The 22,621-nt window shown below is 36.9% G+C and overlaps 1 protein-coding gene across 1 annotated transcript; it reads left to right on the forward strand.

Annotated features, from left to right (window-relative positions):
- The first annotated feature begins 877 nt into the window (after positions 1 to 877).
- LOC144853618 (carbohydrate sulfotransferase 11-like) lies at positions 878 to 22,135 on the forward strand. The gene is made up of 5 exons (XM_078711353.1): positions 878 to 1,065; positions 19,882 to 19,998; positions 20,299 to 20,386; positions 21,023 to 21,117; positions 21,220 to 22,135. The coding sequence occupies exons 1-5, from the start codon at positions 1,063 to 1,065 to the stop codon at positions 22,063 to 22,065; spliced, it is 1,149 nt and encodes a 382-aa protein (XP_078567479.1). The 5' UTR covers positions 878 to 1,062; the 3' UTR covers positions 22,066 to 22,135.
- The last annotated feature ends 486 nt before the right edge of the window (positions 22,136 to 22,621 follow it).

The following is a 22,621-nucleotide window of genomic DNA, read 5'->3' on the forward strand; positions in this document are numbered from 1 at the left end:
ATAATTATGAATCTCAAATATCATAGAAAAATAATAGTGTTTTTTTATTTTAATATGATATAGCAGGAAATAGATTAAGTTACAGTAATATATTTAAAGATCTCAGAAAAAGAAATGTGTTTTAAGAAAAATAATTGGCGAAAGACAATTTGTCTCCGAAGATGAATTGCTGTCTGAGCATGAGTAATTAGCATTATTCGAGACTCTGTTGTAGTCAGAGAACAAACGTTGCCACGTGATCAATTTATGATGGAAGTTGTTTAGACGGGGAATCATAGACACCTAAAGATGATGACGAAAGTGGTCGGCATATAAACACGCGAGATAGATCAACATATTATGTAATATATTTTAAATTGTATAATACGTGTGAACGTAGGCTTAATTATTTTTTGTGACGTGTGAATTAGGGCATTTAACCACGATAAAGCGCCAAGTATCACGTATCGACACACACAACATAATTTCTCATGTTTATTTTATAGGCCTATGCAAATGACAATAAATGGAAATAATTTTCCACTGATGAATGAATGAAAAGCCCCTATACAAATCAAGTATTTTCTAGACTAATCAACTGCTCTTCTTATTTATAGAATAATCAGACTCTTTCAACTTTAACGCTCATTTTGAAAATACCATTCTAAAGGGTTCTTCACACCTGTTCCGGTCCGGCGCCGGAAAATCCAATCGAACGTCAATGTTTCGTTTTCATGCGGCTACGCGCATATCGATTGGCGCATAGCCACGTGAAAACGAAACATTGATGTTCGATTCGCCGGACCGGAACCGTGCCGGAACAGGTGTGAAAGACCCTTCAGAACATAAAGCGCACGTCATAATTAGCAACAGAGCTAAACTACCAGTAGGCCTACTACAGCCAACTGCACCAGTACAGCAGCCAACTGCACTAGTACTGCAACCAATTGCATCAGTACTGCAGCCAACTGCACCAGTACTGCAGCCAACTGCACCAGTACTGCAGCCAACTACCAGCACTACAGCCAACTCATACCAGTACAGCAGCCAACTATACCAGTATTGCAGCAAACTAATCTAAATATGGTAGGCCAATTTGTCTGAACATTAGGGAACTTTCGATTTACGTCGAGTGGGACTAACGCATAATTGTGTCGTTTGGCCGCATGGACCTAGAATCCGTCAAAACTGTGTCGAGAAATTGAGTGAGCGCATCCCAATGATGATTATGCGTGTTGATACAAATGACGTAACTAGTTCCTAGGTCGTTGCAAGTCGAAAGATCCCTATAAACATTTTGTATATAAGCAACATAGTAAGTCAGTATATCATTGTCGTCAGCTGTTGTCAGTTCACTGCTGGACGAACACACCTCAACGTACAGACGAATATCATTAATGACATGTGCTAATTTATAAACAGCATCACCATCGCACGGCTACCAGTAAACTGCTTGACGAACGTCTCAGTTAATGACGCCATGCTTTATTATTATGATCCTATCCAATTATTCGTCAATTTCTTGAAAAGACTATATTTACTTCGAACTAATTTATTTTCTTAATTAATACCGTGTTAATGCCATGTGTCATGGAGTACTTTATATTCATACCATTACTTGTTGACATAACTACACGCCTAGATAATTATATCGATTTAAACAATTCAAAAAGTCGGTGTACATCCAACGAAAGGCGACTATGCGAAACGCGTTTTATGTGAACATAAACTACAACCAATCAAAAATGACGTAAACTAATTACAATACACGCAATTCTTACAGTGCAACGCATTGTGTATGAACATATTTATTGCGAAAGATTTCAGCACAGTGGTGACGAATAATGACGATGACGCCGATTAGGACGCCGAGACTTATTAGAGAAAGAAAAGGAGGGAGAATCAATGACAAAACATAATAATAGTAATAATAACAAATAAACATAGTAATATACGGTCAGTTTCTTTCGGCGCCACGCGGCCTAATGTACCTACAGAAACCGTGTATATTGAGCCACCATTGTCTACATTATTAATTACATGGCTATCTGTGACGACGGTGGTTTAAATTTAAAATGATGATGGTAATATTGGAGGCTGTAAACTGTGAAATTGAAATCTCTAAATCTCTCTAAAATCTATAATGATTACGCGTCGTTACTTAAAAACATACACGTAACGCAGTGTAAAATAATTAATATCAAAATGGGATTAATTCAATGTATTCTGCGTCGTGTTATTCTGTAAACAGTTGAATATTAAAGATGTATTGTATATTATACACCTGTGATAACAACTATAGGTCTTCAGTACCTGATGTTGAAACACAATGGTTTGTGATGTAAACTCTTTACTATATATTTTATGTTTATTTTTATATACCTTTTTAAATTATCAACTCAAACCTATGATACTGTAGGACAATTTAATACAGTACCTGTATTACCATGTTGATAATGATTTTTCTTTTATATTTTTGCAAATAGTTTAAGAACCTGTATCCGTCATATTATGTATTGTTTTGATGTATTATGTTAATTTGGATGCACCACTTCTGTGTGTGCCACCGATGCAAAGGTGTCATTTCCTAATAAATTATTATTATTATTATTTGTACCCCAAAATCATGAAAATTAAAGAATAACTAAATCAGAATACAGTATAGGCCATTTTGCAGTTTTAATGAATTTATTCAATTCCATCGAAAAAAATAATAATTTCACTTATAAAAAGACAAAATTAAATTTAACCAAAACCCTATGTCTGACAGACTATTTGTTGCTTTTTTTTTCAGGTAAATAATGTTTTTTGCCGATCCAATTTTTGGTCAAAGTGAATAACTATTATGTGATATTAAAATGGCATATTGAATAAAATTAATTTCAAAAATATTTTTTCATGTCAGGGGGACAATATTTCTTTAACCATAAATGTACTAAAGTTAAAATGAATATTATAAAATATAACAGTACATTTCATTATTATACAGTATTATTTACTCATATCTGTTGAATTGTGTTATGACGATAGACAAGATTCCAAACAAAAACGTACACAGACCTTAAGCGGAAAAATAGAGCAAAACAATTTATCCTTAAGTGGGTAGTTAAGTTATATAGTTGTTATAGCTAAATAATATCGCCACAATCGTATAACTAAGTGCTTTGATATTGATAAATTATAGGCACACGTGGTATTATTTTTTTATGAATAACTTATAATGAAAGGTTTGATGCATTATATTATAAACGTTGAGTTATAACAGTTAAATATAATAAATTATATTATTCGAAATTTTTCTTAAAGAAAACATATGTGAATACCCCATGCGCAAGATCACAGAAACTTTATTTTTAAAATTAATTTGTATTTATTATCAAAATATTTAGCGTCGTAAAAATCAGAGCTTGAAATTTATTACGACATAAACAGTAGATTGTCACTTTAATTGGCGCGCGGGATAAGCTTCAGTACGTCGTTTTTCTCTTATAGTTTTAGCGGTCGTTATTTTAGCATTATGAAATGGGTCTTGTGAGTGTTGTTATCTAAGATAATGGATCCGAATGGGTAGTTTAATGGTATATAAGTGCCAACGATGACTTGAAAGGACTGAATTTCAAATATTGATGGAACGCCAAAATGGCAAAAAAAGAACATTAAGAAATATCACTACTTATGGCAATCGTTCCATAACTAATAACAGTTCACCTAGAAAAAAAACCGTCTGCGATGGCTTGCAACATAAGGCTTATTCCTATCGGTTTCATCCAATTATAACGGCGTGATCGCACCTGATGTTATGGAAAAATCTGATCTCCGGAAACGACTCAAACGAAAAGGCACACAGAAAGTGAATAATAGAACATAATAATAATGCGTATGACGTGTACAAACTGTCATTTAAAGTCCTCGCGTTCTACACACATATCACCAACTAAAGACACAGAAAGTGAATAATAAAACAAAATAATATGTGTGACGTGTACAAACTGTCATTTTAATTTCACACATTATGACACACCCATATTACCAACTAAAGGCACACAGAAAATGATTAATAGAATATAATAAATATGTGTGTTTAAATAACTAGTCCTCACGTTACACACTTATACACTCATAAAGAAATAAAAATCAAAAAGTACAAAAAAAAAGAAGATTATAACGCGATCTTATACCATTTCGCTTGTCCATGGCATGTGTAGTGGGATAGATGGGTGAATTCAAAATTTACGAAGAATGCATGTTTCCATGCCAAGTATTAGCGATTTCACATCACGAAATTAAGCCTATTAGAGAATACAAAACAAGAAGAAAATCAATTTAAATTTTCAATCATTCAAGAAAAGGCCACTTTGGTTAGATGTCTAAAGAAGTACTCTGTGTTCAGAATACAAGATTATAATCAAATCAATTATTAATTATGTATCAAATTATACAAAACGGTAAGTGCTTAGAAAATAATAAATCAAATTTTCAAAATCAATAGAGTATTACCATTCTGATAGGATAAATGTATAAACATTAGGAGTAATTAGTAGAGTGGCCTTAAGGGTATTTACTGAAGATGAAGCTAAAACTAAGCTAGGCCCTAATGATCAGAGGCCGTAATGATATGTCAGTTATAATATTGTACTGCCCTCAACCTAGCTAACAAAATTACGACAGAGAAACATTATTGGTCACAAAAAATGTACTAACAAACTGTTATGGCTAGGAATATTTACGTTTATTCGCTGGGAACACCATACCATTAACAGAAATTCCATACGATTCTCCGGGAATATACGATTTTTGGGAATACCATACGGTTAACAGGGAATAGCCTGCCATACGATTCATTGGGAATACCATCATCGAATCAAGGGGAATTGAATAGGGCCTACCATACTATTCAATGTGAATACGATTCACCGGCGGGAATACCATAGGATTCACCGGGAATATACGGTTATTGGGAATACCATACGGTTAACAGAGAATAGCCTGCCATACGATTCATTGGGAATACCATCATCGAATCAAGGGGAATTGAATAGGGCCTACCATACTATTCAATGTGAATACGATTCACCGGCGGGAATACCATAGGATTCACCGGGAATATACGGTTATTGGGAATACCATACGATTAACCGGGAAATCGAAATCACCGGGAATACCATCATCGAATCACTGGGAATTTAATACCATACTATTCAATGTGAATACGATTCACCGGGAATACCATGCTATTCACCGGGAATACTTATACGATTCACCACAGCCTTGTAATACTACAGTAATTGGTGAAAGTGTGCGCCACTTTAAGTGAGGAATGATCTTCATAATGAGTTGAAATTAATTCAAACGCTATATAAACACAGGCTCGGTTCACTGTTGTTTTTTTCAGTCTTCGTTAGTTATAGTCCTTCTAGACATATATTTTGTATATTTTTATATAAATATATTTATATTAGATTTTAGGAGCCCGTGCACAATTCAAGTTTATTACTAATAGCGTGCGGAAAATGCGTCTCTGATTTGGCCATTCCTTTAACTTGATAAGTTTGAGGGCGCACGATAAACACTTTTAGAGTAGGTCTATTTATGGAATCGTTTGTAACACAACAATAAAAGGCACTAAACTATAATAAAAAAAATTTAAAAAAGACAACGTACGCTCTTTTTTGTATCTTTAATATTCCTACAGCCGTTAAGTTATAATATTGATTGAAGTGTACACTTATTATAAATTATTAATAGAGTTGGAGCTCAAGTGACACTCTTACTTGAGAATGAACTTCAAAGTGTTGTTTTATTAACGTTAACCGACTTTGACCAAAATTGAGTTTAGTTGGTATTTTATTTACAATAATTATTGTTGGAAAAAAGAAAAAATAACTAAATAACATTTATAATAAATGTTATTTAAAAAAAAAATCAAATATATTTATTGGACTTTAAATATCATATAATTGTTTTAACTGATCAATAGTATTTTTAGTAGTCAATCCGCATTAGACATCAGGAGCCAATAAATTGCATAGACTTACTCTACGAAAGAAATGAGACTAAAATACCACTCGAAGCACATAGCAGTAGAACAATAGAATCCATTAGGGGGAAAAGAAAGCAGAAAAGTCCAAGAAAACCCTGTCACAGGACATAGGAAGAGAAGAAAGAAAGAATACTACCAGACTTGCCCAGAATATAATTAAAAGTTGTCTGTGGATTGTTTGACCTAGGCTTTTAGTAGCCTTTGTTTGACCAGAGAAGTAAATCACTCTTCCCTTGTTTGATATAATAATAAGTATGGAATATCCAGCTCAGTGATAAGCACCGTTGCTCCATGAATAGCAATGGCAATATCGATTTACACAATGCCACTGGGATCCTATTTTCTTGCAATCTTTGTAGTATAATCGTCCGTGCGACCATTTAAACGGAACGATCTTAACTACGCACTTGCCTTTGCGATTCATAATACGATAGGCGTGGCCATGGCATATGAACAAGTGCGTCTTTGCTACAGGGCCCATGCAGCAGGAGCATACCGGTTTCTTTTTGTTCTTCTGCACATGCGTCAAATGACCACGTGGTCGCCTTCGTGGCTGCTGATATCGACCATTATACCAATAATAAGGACGGTTATGACGTCTGTAAGACCTTAAGAAGTACCACTTGTGATTCCAGTAATAGTAGATGCGACCGTGTTTTATTCGGGAATGGACTGGTTTCCAATAATATCTCGTACCAAAACGTTTTTTATAGTACAAAAGACGACCAAATCTCAGATAAAATTGTTTATGATGCGGTCTTCTTGGACGTCTTCTTGGCATAAGTCGATATCGACCATAATGCCAGTAATACACACGATGATAACGTCTGTAAGTTCTTAAGAAGTACCAAGTACGATGCCAGTAATAGTAGATGCGACCACGTCTTACTCGGGAATAGACCAATCTCCAGTAATACGTAGTACCAGAGTGTACTCTTAAGTAGAGACGGCCATATCTGAAATAGAATTGTTTAATTGGTGGCCTTCTTGTTGGACGTACGACATGATATCGATGTTTAGACCAGTAGAAGTAACGACCGTTGACATAATAATAGTAAGCAGGCTGCCATGTCCGTCCTAATTTATACAGAATACGTCCATGACGTCTTATATACCGGATAGGACGTCTGGCCTTATGACCATTACGCCAGTAAATATAATAAAGTCTGCCACGGCTCCAATACAATCTACAAGCACTTCTGATGAAACTTAAACTTGGTTTTCTGGGTTGTATATAGTAATGGTTGTTATGCCAGATGTAATACTGACCATGTTTATAATAGAAATACACCTTATGACGTATGTAAACACCCCTTCTTCGCCAGTAGTAATACAGTTGACCATTTATTCGACGATATCTTACTCTGTGCCATGTGAAACGGTTTCCACGACGTAGGTGATAGTATAAGATTCCATTTCTCCAGAATATATGCGTATTTCTGCGCAGATAACCCGGGGTGTATCTTACATTATAATGATTGTTTACCCAGTAATAATAACCTCCGTGCTTTGTGTACGACTTCACGTTATGCCACAGGTAGTTCCAGTAGTACATTAGTTGGCCATTGTATCTTCGATAACGAACACTACGCCAATAGTATCTATACCCACTGTAAACTCGGTAATATAGACGCCGATGTTTCCACATAATATTAGTCGAATAATTGTGATATACATGGTGCACGATATACCGATGGTGATAGTGATGAATTTGGTGATAGTGGTGGATGTGTCTATAGTGTATAACGTTGATGCGATGCGTGATTGTTTTGTACAAATGTCTGTGGTGATAATGGTAAATGTGGTGGTGATGGTGGACGTATCGACGATGGTATACGTGTCTATGGTGCGTCACAGTGATGCGATGATAAATAACACGAGTGCGGTATCGGTGATGTACATGGTAGTAATGATGGTGATGATGTATCACATGGTAGTGGTGGACGTGCCGGTGGTGCGTGATAGTCACCTTGTGGTACACGTGCTTGTGAATGTACCGATTATGTAAATGGTAGTAGTGATGGTAATGGTGAATCTTATGGTAATGGTGTATGTGGCGATGGTGTGTTATGAGTATATGGTGATGAATTACACGTGCGTGGTATCTGTGATGTACGTGGTAGTAATGGTGATAATGGTGTACCCGGTGATGGTGATGCACATGACGGACATGTCGGATATGTATATGATGTACTATGGTTCGGATGTGGTATATTTTGTGTAAATGATGTACATGATGATAATGATGGATATGATGGTGATGATGTATATGCCGATGGTGAGTAACTTGGATGTGATGATAGACGGTTCGAAAATGATACCTGTGGTGAACGTGGTATACATGGTGATAGTGGTGAATGTGATGATAATGTTGGATATGTCTGTGATGGGTTATGAGAACATGGTGTAAAACGGTTCGATGGTGATATCTGTGGTGCGCATGGTAAATATGATGGTAGTGATGGATGATATGTCGGTGGTGTATATGCCTGTGATGTGTTATCTGAATGTGATGGTATACTGTACGTACATGATACCGATGGTGTTTGTGGTAATAGTGATGGAAGTGATGAATTTGATGATGGTGGTGCACGTGTCTGTGATGGGTGATTAGAACATGGTGGTAGACGGTCCTTACGTGGTATCGGTGATGTTTATGGTAATAGTGATGGTAATGGTGTATTATATGACGATGGTGTATATGTCTATGGTGTGTAATACATATATGGTGATATACAATACGCTTGTTGTACCGATGGTGAACATGGTAATAGTGATGGTAATGGTGTACATAGTGTTTGTGATGAATGTTTTTATGGTGAGTGATATGAATATGGTGATAAATAATACGATGTTGTATTCTATGATGAACGTGATAATGGTGATGTATATGATGAATATAATGTGTGTGATAAAGGTGGCGATGGTGTGTGGTTAGTATGTGGTGGACGACGTACCGGTGATGGTACCTATGGTGTACGTGGTAATAATGATGGTAGTGGTGGATGATGTGTCTGTGGTGCAAGTGCCTGTGATGTATCACGTTTATATGATGGTATATGTGTCGATGGATGTATTTGTGATGAACGTGGTAATGGTGATGGTAGTGGTGAATTGTATGGTAGTGGTGTACATGGCGATGGTGTGTAATGGTGATATGGTGGTAGATTACGCGATGGTGATACTTATGGTGTACATGGTATATATGATGGTAATGATGTATATGATGATAATGGTGGATATGCCTTCGGTGTATCACATTAATATGATGCAGGATGGTTCGGTGGTAATATCTATGATGTATATGGTAATAGTGATGGTAGTGGTGTACGTAGTGTCTATGGAACAGATTTCGGTTGTGCACAATCGTTATGTGGTGAACAATATTTCTATGGTGAAATCGGTGGTGTATATGGTAAATGTGATGGTGATGGTGTATATAATGGCGATGGTACCTATGTATGTGATGAATAGTCTTTATATGTGTTATGATGTATTTTGTAATATACCGGTGGTATCTGTGGTACGTATGTATATAATGGTGTATATAATATCGATGGTAAACATCCCGTATGTGGTTAACTGTAACATGAACATATACCACTCGGGTACGATAGTTATGGTGCACGTGATAATAGTGATGGTAATGATGAATGTGATGCCGGTGGTACACATGACGATGGTGCGCAACTGTTATATTGTGGTATATTTTTCTGTGGTGGTATTTGTGGTGAATATGGTAGTAATGATGGTAGTGATGGATGTGGTGTCGATGGTATAAGTTACGGTGATGTACAATCTGTATGTGATGGTATATGGCACGGTGGTAGAACCGGTGATGTACGTGGTAATAATGATGGTAGTGATGGATAATGTGACGGTGGTGTATGTGTTTGTGGTGGGCCACATGGATATGGTGATAAATGTTTCGGTGTACATACCGATTATGTATATGGTAGTAATGATGGTAATGGTGGATATAATGACGGTGGTGTAGATGCCGATGGTGAATTATGTTGATATGATGGTAGATATGGCGATTATGGTATCTATGGTGAATATGGTAGTAGTGGTGATAATGGTGGACGTAGTGATGGTGATGGACATGACGATGATGAGTTATCTGAATATGATGCCTAATATGCCTATGATGGTATCTGTGGTGGATGTGGTAATAATGGTGATAGTGGTGATGGTAGTGTCTATGGTGAATGTGGTGACGATGAAGCACGTTGATATGGTGCATTACCACGCGCTCGTGATACCGATGATGAACATGGTAATAATGGTGATAGTGGTGTATATAATGTTTGTGATGAACGTGGCGATGGTGTACGGTTGTAATGTGATGGTACACCATTCGGTGATGGTACCTATGGTGAACGTGGTAATAATGATGGTGGTGATGTATAAAGTGATGATGATGTACATGGCGGTGGTGAACCACGCGTATGTGATGGTAGAATATGCGATGGTGGTAACGGTGATGGATATGGTAATAGTGATGATAATGGTGAATTTGGTGACGATGGTGAACGTGTCGAATATGGGTAACATGGAGGTGATGATAAACCCTACGATGATGGTACCTATGATGAATGTGATAGTAATGATGATGGTGATGTATATAATGGTGGTGATGAATATGGCGGTGATGTGTGATCAATCGATGATGATATATGGTGACGTGACGGTATCGATGGTGCATGTGATAATAATGATGATAGTGATGGTGATAATGACGGTGGAGTATGTGATGATGGTGAATGATGCTAATGTGATGACGTATAATATGGAGGTGATATCTATGATGAACGTGATGAACATGGTGATAATGATGAATTACATGTCTATGATAAACGTGTTTATGATGCTTTACGGTCACATGATGAACGATTGTATGAAGATGATATCGATGATGAATATGATGTATATGATGATAGTGGTGAATGTTGTGGTACTGGTGTCGGTGTTGGTAGTGAACAACATGGATATGGTGAATAACGTTTCGGTGAACAAATCTGTGATGAACGTGCAGATAGTGGTGATGGTGATGAATAATATGTCTATGGTAGACATGTCGATGATGATTCACGTAAACATGTCGTACATTGTGGTGATAGTAATAATGGCCATTTCTGTAGTAATACATATGGCCATGTGAGAAGTAATGTCTAACAAGATACCATCTAGTATGCCGCCCGTACTGCCATTGGTAATAGAAACGATCATTTACTCGTTTGTATCGAACCTGTTGCCAATAAATAATGCGTCCACGGTGTAGTCTGAAGTAGAGTTTTCCACTGCGCCAGCGGAAGTACAAATGTACTCTGTGTTTCGGACGTAGCCAATAATGGCCACGCCACCAATAATGGTACTGTCCGTGAATGACATACGATGGAACAAAAGTCCAGATATAATGACGACCATGAGTATGGCGTTTGTAATAAATCCTACCGCGCACAGTTCTGTGTGGGACACGCATCCAGTAGATGTGGTTACGTCTGTAGGTTCTGATGTACAAGATCCTATTTCTCCATCTGAATTGTCTTGGCTTATGACGAGGATGATGGGTAATATGTCTTCGGAGTCTATAATGACCACGCCACCAGTAATAATAGTGCCTATGGATGACATACGATGGAACAAAAGTCCAGATGTAATGACTACCGTGAGTATGACGTTTGTAATAAATCCTACCACGCACAGTTCTGTGTGGGACACGCATCCAGTAGATGTGGTTATGTCTGTAGACTCTGATGTACAAGATCCTATTTCTCCATCTGAATTGTCTTGGTTTATGACGAGGATGATGGGTAATATGTCTTCGGAGTCTATAATGACCACGCCACCAGTAATAATAGTGCCTATAGATGACATACGATGGAACAAAGGTCCAGATGTAATGGCGGCCACGAGTATGACGTTTGTAATAAATCCTACCACGCACAGTTCTGTGTGGGACACGCATCCAGTAGATGTGGTTACGTCTGTAGGTTTTGATGTACAAGATCCTATTTCTCCATCGAAATTGTTTTGGCTTATGACGAGGATGATGGGTAATATGTCTTCGGAGTCTATAATGACCACGCCACCAGTAATAATAGTGTCTGTGGATGACATACGACGGAACAAAAGTCCAGATGTAATGACGGCCACGAGTATGGCGTTTGTAATAAATCCTACCGCGCACAGTTCTGTGTGGAACACGCATCCAGTAGATGTGGTTACGTCTGTAGATTCTGATGTACAAGATCCTATTTCTCCATCTGAAATGTTTTGGCTTATGACGAGGATGATGGGTAATATGTCTTCGGAGTCTATAATGACCACGCCACCAGTAATAATAGTGTCTGTGGATGACATACGATGGAACAAAGGTCCAGATGTAATGGCGGCCACGAGTATGGCGTTTGTAATAAATCCTACCACGCACAGTTCTGTGTGGGACACGCATCCAGTAGATGTGGTTACGTCTGTAGGTTCTGATGTACAAGATCCTATTTCTCCATCTGAAATGTCTTGGCTTATGACGAGGATGATGGGTAATATGTCTTCGGAGTCTATAATGACCACGCCACCAGTAATAATAGTGCCTCTGGATGACATACGACGGAACAAAAGTCCAGATGTAATGATGTCCGTGAGTATGACGTTTGTAATAAATCCTACCACGCACAGTTCTGTGTGGGACACGCATCCAGTAGATGTGGTTACGTCTGTAGATTCTGACGTACAAGATCCTATTTCTCCATCTGAATTGTCTTGGCTTATGACGAGGATGATGGGTAATATGTCTTCGGAGTCTATAATGACCACGCCACCAGTAATAATAGTGTCTGTGGATGACATACGATGGAACAAAAGTCCAGATGTAATGATGGCCGTGAGTATGACGTTTGTAATAAATCCTACCACGCACAGTTCTGTGTGGAACACGCATCCAGTAGATGTGGTTACGTCTGTAGATTCTGATGTACAAGATCCTATTTCTCCATCTGAAATGTCTTGGCTTATGGCGAGGATGATGGGTAATATGTCTTCGGAGTCTATAATGACCACGCCACCAGTAATAATAGTGTCTGTGGATGACATACGATGGAACGAAGGTCCAGATGTAATGGCGGCCACGAGTATGGCGTTTGTAATAAATCCTACCGCGCACAGTTCTGTGTGGGACACGCATCCAGTAGATGTGGTTACGTCTGTAGATTCTGATGTACAAGATCCTATTTCTCCATCTGAAATGATTTGGCTTATGACGAGGATGATGGGTAATATGTCTTCGGAGTCTATAATGACCACGCCACCAGTAATAATAGTGTCTATGAATGACATACGATGGAACAAAAGTCCAGGTGTAATGACTACCGTGAGTATGGCGTTTGTAATAAATCCTACCACGCACTGTTCTGTGTGGGACACGCATCCAGTAGATGTGGTTACGTCTGTAGATTCTGATGTACAAGATCCTATTTCTCCATCTGAAATGTTTTGGCTTATGACGAGGATGATGGATAATATGTCTTCGGAGTCTATAATGACCACGCCACCAGTAATAATAGTGCCTATGGATGACATACGACGGAACAAAAGTCCAGATGTAATGATGGCCGTGAGTATGACGTTTGTAATAAATCCTACCACGCACAGTTCTGTGTGGAACACGCATCCAGTAGATGTGGTTACGTCTGTAGATTCTGATGTACAATATCCTATTTCTCCATCTGAAATGTTTTGGCTTATGGCGAGGATGATGGGTAATATGTCTTCGGAGTCTATAATGACCACGCCACCAGTAATAATAGTGTCTATGAATGACATACGATGGAACGAAGGTCCAGATGTAATGGCGGCCACGAGTATGGCGTTTGTAATAAATCCTACCACGCACAGTTCTGTGTGGGACACGCATCCAGTAGATGTGGTTACGTCTGTAGATTCTGATGTACAAGATCCTATTTCTCCATCTGAAATGTTTTGGCTTATGACGAGGATGGTGTGTGATGCGAAGTTTGTGCCTGTGTTTCAGTTGATGCCTTTTCTTGTGTCGGTGCGGTATGTTTAACCGAAGTTTATGATGCTTAATGGTGGTCTTGTGGTAGTGTCCATGGTTCCATGAGAAAACGTGACCATCTTCTCCTTCGTAATTCTTCACCGGTGTCCATTCTAACTCGCCATCATCACCCATGTGATAGTACATCAACTTCCCATGTTTCCAGTGATGTGGTATGGGGCGCCAATAATTCATATACAATTTCCCATGACGCATTACCATGCGTCTATGACTCGCTATAACTCTACCTCCGCGGTAGCCCAATGTGAAATACTTGGCAAACCACGTCTTTACAACACGTGACTTGTAATGGCCATGATACAGATGGAAGAAATGCTTACCAGTTGTATAACTATGAGCCACACGCCATTTTATCTTTCCTTTTCCTTTGTGGAAACTATAATACAAATGACCATGTTTCCAATTAAATTTAATCTTGTGTATGACAACTTTTCCACCTTTCTTTGTAACGTAGTATAAGTGAGCAGGCTGATAGTAAAGATGCAGATGATGTTTTTTGACGCGGTACATTTTCCAGAGATAGTGGTCTTTACGCCAGTAGTAATAACGACCCATTTTGACAAAGTATAATAAAATGTGCCATCTTCCTCGCCAGTAAAAGTACCACAACTGTCCTTTCTTGCGTACACGAAGTCGCTTCCATCGAGTGTGACGTCCTTTAATTCTATACCAGAAGTAACCTTTGCGCCAGAAAATGAACACGACACGAAAAACAAATCGACCTTTTAGTCCCTTGCCGTTGTACACAGATGCGTGGTAACGATTCCTCACCCAATGGTAATATTTTCCATTTCGTACATAATTTATTATGAATTTCCATCTACCTTTGATATAAACAAACAGACGATGGTTCCGCCAACGGAATTTTACGCGCCGAAAAACGTAATGACGTTTGCGTACGAATCGATAATAACATACACTTTTTTCCCAAAAGGTCGAAACGGGTCTATATCTATGATGTTGAACGTACCTATTCTTACTCCAATAGAAATTATGACCATGTATTTTGTAATAACGTAGAAAGTACCATCTACCTCTTCGTCCGCTATGCCAATAATAGTAAATCCTCTTCCCGCGCTTTCGGAAACGCATCATTTTATTGTGTATCCGTCCGTTGCGTTTATATCGGCAATATAGTCTACGATTTCGGAAATAAAAAATCACATGGAACGTCACATGATGATGTCGTTTGTGAATTCGGTATTTGTTGTGGTACCATGAATAATATTTTCCGTTACGCTTGAATGAATGTACCACTCTCCAATAGTGCTTTCGACCAGTGTGCCAATGATAGTACAGCTTTTTTCTACGCCACTTGAATCGAATCCGTTTCGTATAACTCTTTTTATCACATCTGTAATGAACATACAGACGGTGTCTTCTCCAGCTAAACCATACACGGTGGTAAACTATACGATGTCGTTTCTTTTTTCGTTTCTCGTAACCATATTTATTGTGATGCCAAATCACGACTTTTCCCTTATAGTGGAAATTTCTCACAAAATACCATGCGTGGTGACGGCCGCGTCTCCTGTAGCGGTACAGTCGACCGTGTCGCCATCGACTTCTTACAACACGAACTCGTCTGTTATGTCGTGGATGTAAGTACAGCCGTCCATGTTTCCAGGTATACGGTGTGTAAACACTAAACTCGGTGCTACGTAGGCTTATTTGTTCGGATTCTATCGGATATTGGATGCCTACTGTTGCTTCACCGCTGGCAATTCCACTCTTAAGGAATAATGCCGTTAAACATAACAACCCTAATGCCGGCTTCAGACCTATCGCCATTCTAGAAAGAAAAAAGACACGATATATAATAGGCCTGTATAATCAATGTGACGCAATGCTTCTCCGAGACACTGAATGCATTGAGAAAGCATGGATTCGAGACCTGTGCCTGTACCATCATGTTTGTGTCATGTCATGCAGGATCCTCCTTACTCTAATAGACTATAGTACTTCGGATGGGACGTCACCCCGGTGGTCGCGTGTACATCATGGTATACTGATCAGTGCCGTGGCACTAATGCTACGCCTTCCACATATACTGTAGTTTTTCCTCGCCATGGAACTTGTGGGCTTTTGAACTATTGTTTACGACCGTTTTTTTTCTATGGACCTTATTTGGCGTACCTTATTTTCTCCCATATTATTATTATAACGTACACCAAGGTTCCGTGTTTCTATGCTACGAAACACTAATGAGTAATTACTATGAAATTGTACATAATAAATTGGTACTTACTTTAGTGATATGGCCAGACCAGCATTATTTTCCGTTTGTGGAAGTGAGGTGCTGTACTCCCGTTGTAAACTCTCGTTTAAATGCTCTTGATCAACTACGACAATTAACCTGGTATCATTTAGGCCGCATACATATCATATATATTTGTTTATAATACACGACCACTTCAGGTCAACTTTTAAAATGTATAAGTACTGTTATTAATTGGTTATATAAATTAATACTAAAACGGTTAAGAATATATAGATACGTAATTAAAAGTCAGTATATTAGGCATATATGTTTTTACTCTTAGTTTTATATAACCATTGAGTAAAGCATACTAATATAATTTATTGTTAATTTGTACAGTTGTTTATTAAGTTATAAAAAATAAAAAGTATGTATTTTTAGTCGCGTGGACGCGACTCTATAGTTCACTATGTCGGTCGGTCGGTCTGTCGGTCCGGTATCACTATGCGTTTTATCGCTTTTCTGTACTTTTTGAACTGTTTTGATGTACAGAAAAGTTTTAAAGTACATTACTTTTTGAAAGTTAATTTTTTTCTGAGAGCACGCGACTTATGGCTGTTGGCCTTGTTATATTATGTGTAGATTTTTCAAAACAGGGACCATTATTATGCTCCATCATCATGTTTTCATCCTGCATAAATATTTAGAATTGTTCTTATAGCACAATTAGTGAATAACTAATGTCCTAACCTATTTCTGAATTTAAAAAATACATGATAAAGAAATTCGCATCTGCTAAAAATAAGTACGGATCCCTAAAGACATGAGAAGGCTAAAAATAGATTGTAACTTCAATATTTTATCATTATTAAAATCGTACTATAACGAACGGTTCTGAAAACGTTGTGCACCATGTGCGTTCAAACATCGTGATCGATTGAAATTACGTTTATATTGTATTCTAAAAACAATGTTGGAAATTAAATAAATTAAGTTGAGCAGCGACTTAGGAACTTAGTTAGTTTATTGAATGACGTCACCGTCTGCTTTCTAATAATTTGATTCCTCGGCTCAGTTTTAGCGGATTCTGAGCCCAGGTGCCGACCAACCATACGTACGGAATCGAAGGCTCCCTGTATGCACACGATAATTCCGGTTTAATATGACTAGTGATTAATAATTAGTATTTTGATAAAAGATTAATAACACTTACAGTGCTTGACCTATTGCAGAAAAAATAGATACGTTTAGCCCACCGAAATCAAAGTTATTTATAGCCTATATGTACGGGTTAATAATTTAGCGATGTACTGTAGAGGCTTACATATGTCTATTTTTTATATTCCATACATTATTATGTATACGATACTCCTTTTATGTTTGTACTATAACGTAGCCATGCATAGGGTCTATTTCACTCGAGCTCCTGTGAGTTTTGTATACAAAATATATAAAACGATATTCGCATTACAGGACAGATCATCTCTGACGGAAGTGTTTTTACATGACTCCTTTAAGGTCCTAGTTTATTATTAATATTAAAAGTGTGGTAATGTCATTTGCAATGTTTTTTACATATTAAATATATCAATCATATACTAGGTTAATATAAATGTTCGTTGTAACGCAAAGGTGACATTTTTAGTCGCATGGACGCGACTCTATAGTTCACTATGCCGGTCGGTCTGTCGATCCGGTATCACTATGCGTTTTATAGCACGCGACTTATGGCTGTTGGCCTTGTTGTATAGTGATGGAAAACGGAGTGGTAAATATGGTTCCTCTGAGTCATCTTTGTTTTGGGTTGTTTTTAGGATATTTCATGGACATCACATATTAGGCACTAAAAGAACAATTATTAGTATTATATTTTAAATATTTCTAGGGTTTTACTATGTGGGATGATTTTATTTTACCGGTCTATATACAGGGATCAAAACACCCAACACCTCCTCACCCACCCCCTCAACAGTGGACTCGATAGACAGCCAAAGTTCAAGAGATTCAAACTTCATTTAATTAATTATTTATTTTGAAATGATTAATAAAAGTAGTGCGCATTACGGAACAGTGCACCCTCTATTGTTCGATAAGTCACTCTATACACTATAATAATTGATCCAAAAAGGAAATTTAATTTATCTACTAATTAGGCAACCAATAGAGGTCTTTGTTTCCATGACTCATACTAAACTTTATTTTCAACTTAAGGCACACTGTAAGGTTGAGGGTACACAGAGTAACACACAGCAGGATTCTTAAACCTTCAATTAGAGTTAAGAGAAGTGGAACTGTGTAGCTATGTTAGAGAAACTGTGTTATTACTTTACTGGTTGACTTCTAAAATACTCGCTGAATTTAATCAGACGATACTGTGTTGAATTACATTTTGCGCCATGTTTTAGCAAGCGACATGCTGTTTTTGGAATGTTGCTTGATATACTCGGCAGTATATCAACAATGACAATGAACTTAGCAAGTATTCTAACTAACAGTTATGGATGTAGATGACTTGTACTAAACACTGATTTATATTACGCAACGGTTATGTAAAGTAAACATGTTATTGTCTGCAAGTTAACAAAATTAGGAATGTCGTAGAAACATTATGGTTCAAAAGTATTTAACTTTGGATCTCTGTTAGAGTACTAATCAGGTTTCCAGTTTCAGCAAAGGTAAGAATTGATATTAAGTAAAAGTATCGTGTACCTGTAATTAATTCGGCCTATTCAATTCTACAAAATAGGACAACATAATGAAGACGCGAATTCGTTTTGTGTTTAAGAAGTTTTAAAGTTTCTATAAAATAATCAGATATATTCAATATAATCAATCACTGTAGTTTGTTTATCTCTATTTCATACTTCTTCATTTTCAACGTTGGTTTTGTGCCTTTGATATTTTATATGGACCCCAATGGAAACTAATTCTTCTTTTAGGATTAATTGGGTTGTCTGAATTCACCATCAAATGTTTTTCCATTGTTTTTTCTCTGATGTTTTTCATTTGACTTTTATGTATGATATTCATAATGTATGGATTCGAAATAAAAACAAACGATATGAAAATAGAAATAGAGTTGCGGCCATTAACGTTGTCGTTGGCATAACCCTTGACCTTGATGAAACATGAAATCTTTAAAATGCTGATTCATGATCAGACAGAATTCCGGCCACACTTGTCTGTTAGTCTGTTATCAATATTGTCCGACCTAATGAGTTGAACTTTCATTTTTATAGGGGCATGCATTGCATATACCATATCATTATATATATATTATTGGTTAAATGTTTATCTATGTATCTACTTTACATGTAAAGGTAAAGGTTCACATAGGTCTGAATCCGAATAGGGGAAAAATCGACATGGGTAAGAAATCTTAATAAGCCGTTTGGGGCTCTAATTTACCTTATGGTTGTTGTAAATCTTCCCGGCGTATTTCAAAGGTGACAAAATAATAATTCACAGTTCACACCCTCCCCTACTGAAATTATCGCATAGGCTTTACTTTATTTAAATAACATTTCATTCTGATGACGTCTGTATCCAATTTTGCATAAATTAGTGTTTAAACCAAAATTCCAGAAAAGCATCATGAGAAATCTACACATCACGCATAGTCCACCAACGGGCAAGTGGAATGTTGGTATTGGATGTAGTGCCTTTTCATCTTGTGAAATAAACAGTAATTGCACTTATAGCGTAAGTAATCTAACCTAAATGTTGATATTATGCTATTGCTTATATATACAACTGAAGTATCAATGAGCAATCTGTTCGTTTAAAACGATATTCGCATTACAGTACAGATCATGTCGGAGTGTTTTTACGGACTTGTAAATTGGATAAACATGAGTCCTTTAAGTGTGGTAATGTCATTTGTAATGTTTTCTTTACATATTAAATATATTAATCCTATGCTATTTTAATCTAAATATTCGTATGTGTAAGGTAAGTCTACTGGGTTTATACACATCTTATAATCTGTTCCTATATTTTCAGAATATGAGGAAGGTTCTAACATGGAAGAAAGTATTGTTGTTTTGCTTGTTTTTTCTTCTAACCTACGTGTTTGTTATTACAGATCCCGGTAGGTATAACTATGATCCTGTTTTTACTTAGTTATGTAATAATAATATCCTGGATTTATATAGCGCCTAATGTTGTGAAACCTCTAAGCGCTGAACATTATTACCCCATTCATTTTTTTGGATCAAACACGTATGGAAACATACTCCCATAATGCAGCTAGTAATCAGCGCAAAGTTGTGTCTTGATCTAACCGGGTTCCCATTTATACACCTGGATGGAGAGAGGCAAACGTAAGTAAAGTATCTTGCCTAAGGATACAAGCAATGCGGCGAGAGTTGGATTCGAACCTCGATCTCACGATCAGTAGTCGAACGTCCAACACACTGCACCACACGCCCTCTCACACCCGGGTAACAAAAAAAAACGATTTGGCCCATAAGACTAACTTACCCGAAAAACCCCTTGTAGACTGGATTGATAAGACACCGTGTTATCGTTAATTAAAGGTTCCGAAGTTGATGATGAATATGTGGTTGTTCCGATTCAATCAACACTCACATTTCTTAAATTTGGAATACTTCATTGATTGCATACCGTATTACCTTTCGTGTAGTGTTTTGAACATTCAACATTCATTATTTTATAGCCTAAAAATATTTCTTAATTGCTTGTTTGTTTCTCTTTTCCGAAACAGATAATTACAAACATGTCCAACAATATAAATACGATGGGACAGAGAAACGAAGAAAACAACACAGTTCTAGGCCCCTTGGAAATGGAATTCCAAAGGTAAATTATTACCTATAGGCCTAGTTTTAAAAATTACAAATAGTTCTGAAGAATAAAAATGATGATTGGAATATTGTAAACATATTATATTATTTTTTACAGTTGATAGATGTGAAAAAACAAGCAGAGCAGCAATCGAAAAGGAAAGAATTTATTCATAATCAGTGTCTACACTCTCCACAACAGTCTATCGAGAGCATACAGGACACAATAGGGGGTCATGTGATGATAAACGACAAATATAAACTCATGTTCTGTTACATTCCAAAAATTGGCTGTACAACATGGAAACGAATATTCTTAGTATTGAGCGGTTTTCTTAACAGCACATTAGACTTGAAACCTGGAGAGGTTAAGGCAGCATTCCCTAATATTACAACTCTGAAACAGCTACCGGCCAAAGAAGCACGTGAAAAGCTAAACACGTATACAAAGATTACATTCGTTCGGCACCCATTCTCAAGAGTTTTATCCGCCTTCAGAAGCAAACTTAGACCCGGACTTAAATTTGATTATACGAAACAATGGCGGGATAACTTAGGCCAGTATATTATGAATCAATACAGATCAAAGGAAAATATAACTGATAATTACGATTTGTCGTTTTCGGAGTTTGTACGGTATCTTGGAGACAACGCACAGAAACATCACCGCTATTTTAACAACAATCATTTTTACAGCCAGTACAAAACGTGTCTACCTTGTCATGTTAATTATGATTACATCGGCACTATGGAAACGTTTAAAGATGATGCAGAATACATGTTGAATACATTAGTGCAAGATCGCTTTGTAGAATTGCCAATAGTGTCGGGTACAAATAGTTCATCTTTACGATTACAGGGGGACTATTATTCTAAAGTTCCGTTAGACTATTTGAAATTACTGTACAAGCGCTACAGAGATGATTTCAAAATGTTTGGATATTCTCCAAATGGGTTTTTGTGAATTATTTCATAAATATTTAATGTATTTAAAAAATCAATAGAAAAATAATAAAATTTATTTATAAAATTAAGTTGTTGTGCTGTTTCTGTTATATTATAACAGTATATGAATTGTATACATTTTAAATTAGAATTTGAATTCTAATTACGGTACAATTAAACATAGAACAAAAAAAATTCCAATTGGAAATTTGACAGCTGACGTTATCATTATTGTTTATTTTTATTATATTTATTTTAATGATGATTTAATTGTCCAGGTTATGCAAAAAAAGTAATAGCTTATATTTTAATTCAGGTTAGGCTTTATAATGAAAAGACCTCGCATACATTATAAACTGAAAACTCTGTATACTGTACACCTGTGTGCGAAATGAAATATTATTATAACGAATGTATACTAGTAACTGTACACCAGTAAAATAATAAGATCTAACGGGAGTATGGAGAGCTAAAGAAGGCGTTTCGAGATGGTGATTTGTATTGAAATCTACTAGTCATCTTATCCAAACGATAGGTACAAGGCCTAGGGCGATGTACTTTTTAAAAAAAACTCG

This window comes from Antedon bifida, chromosome 1 (assembly GCF_963402885.1).
Source record: "Antedon bifida chromosome 1, ecAntBifi1.1, whole genome shotgun sequence".
Taxonomy (NCBI): Eukaryota; Metazoa; Echinodermata; class Crinoidea; order Comatulida; family Antedonidae; genus Antedon; species Antedon bifida.

Excerpts from the sequence above, each read along its gene's own strand:
- LOC144853618 (XM_078711353.1), top strand. Across the intron at positions 19,999-20,298 it reads ACAGTAATTGCACTTATAGC|AATATGAGGAAGGTTCTAAC; the intron begins GTAAGTAATCTA and ends CTATATTTTCAG. Across the intron at positions 21,118-21,219 it reads TTGGAAATGGAATTCCAAAG|TTGATAGATGTGAAAAAACA; the intron begins GTAAATTATTAC and ends TATTTTTTACAG.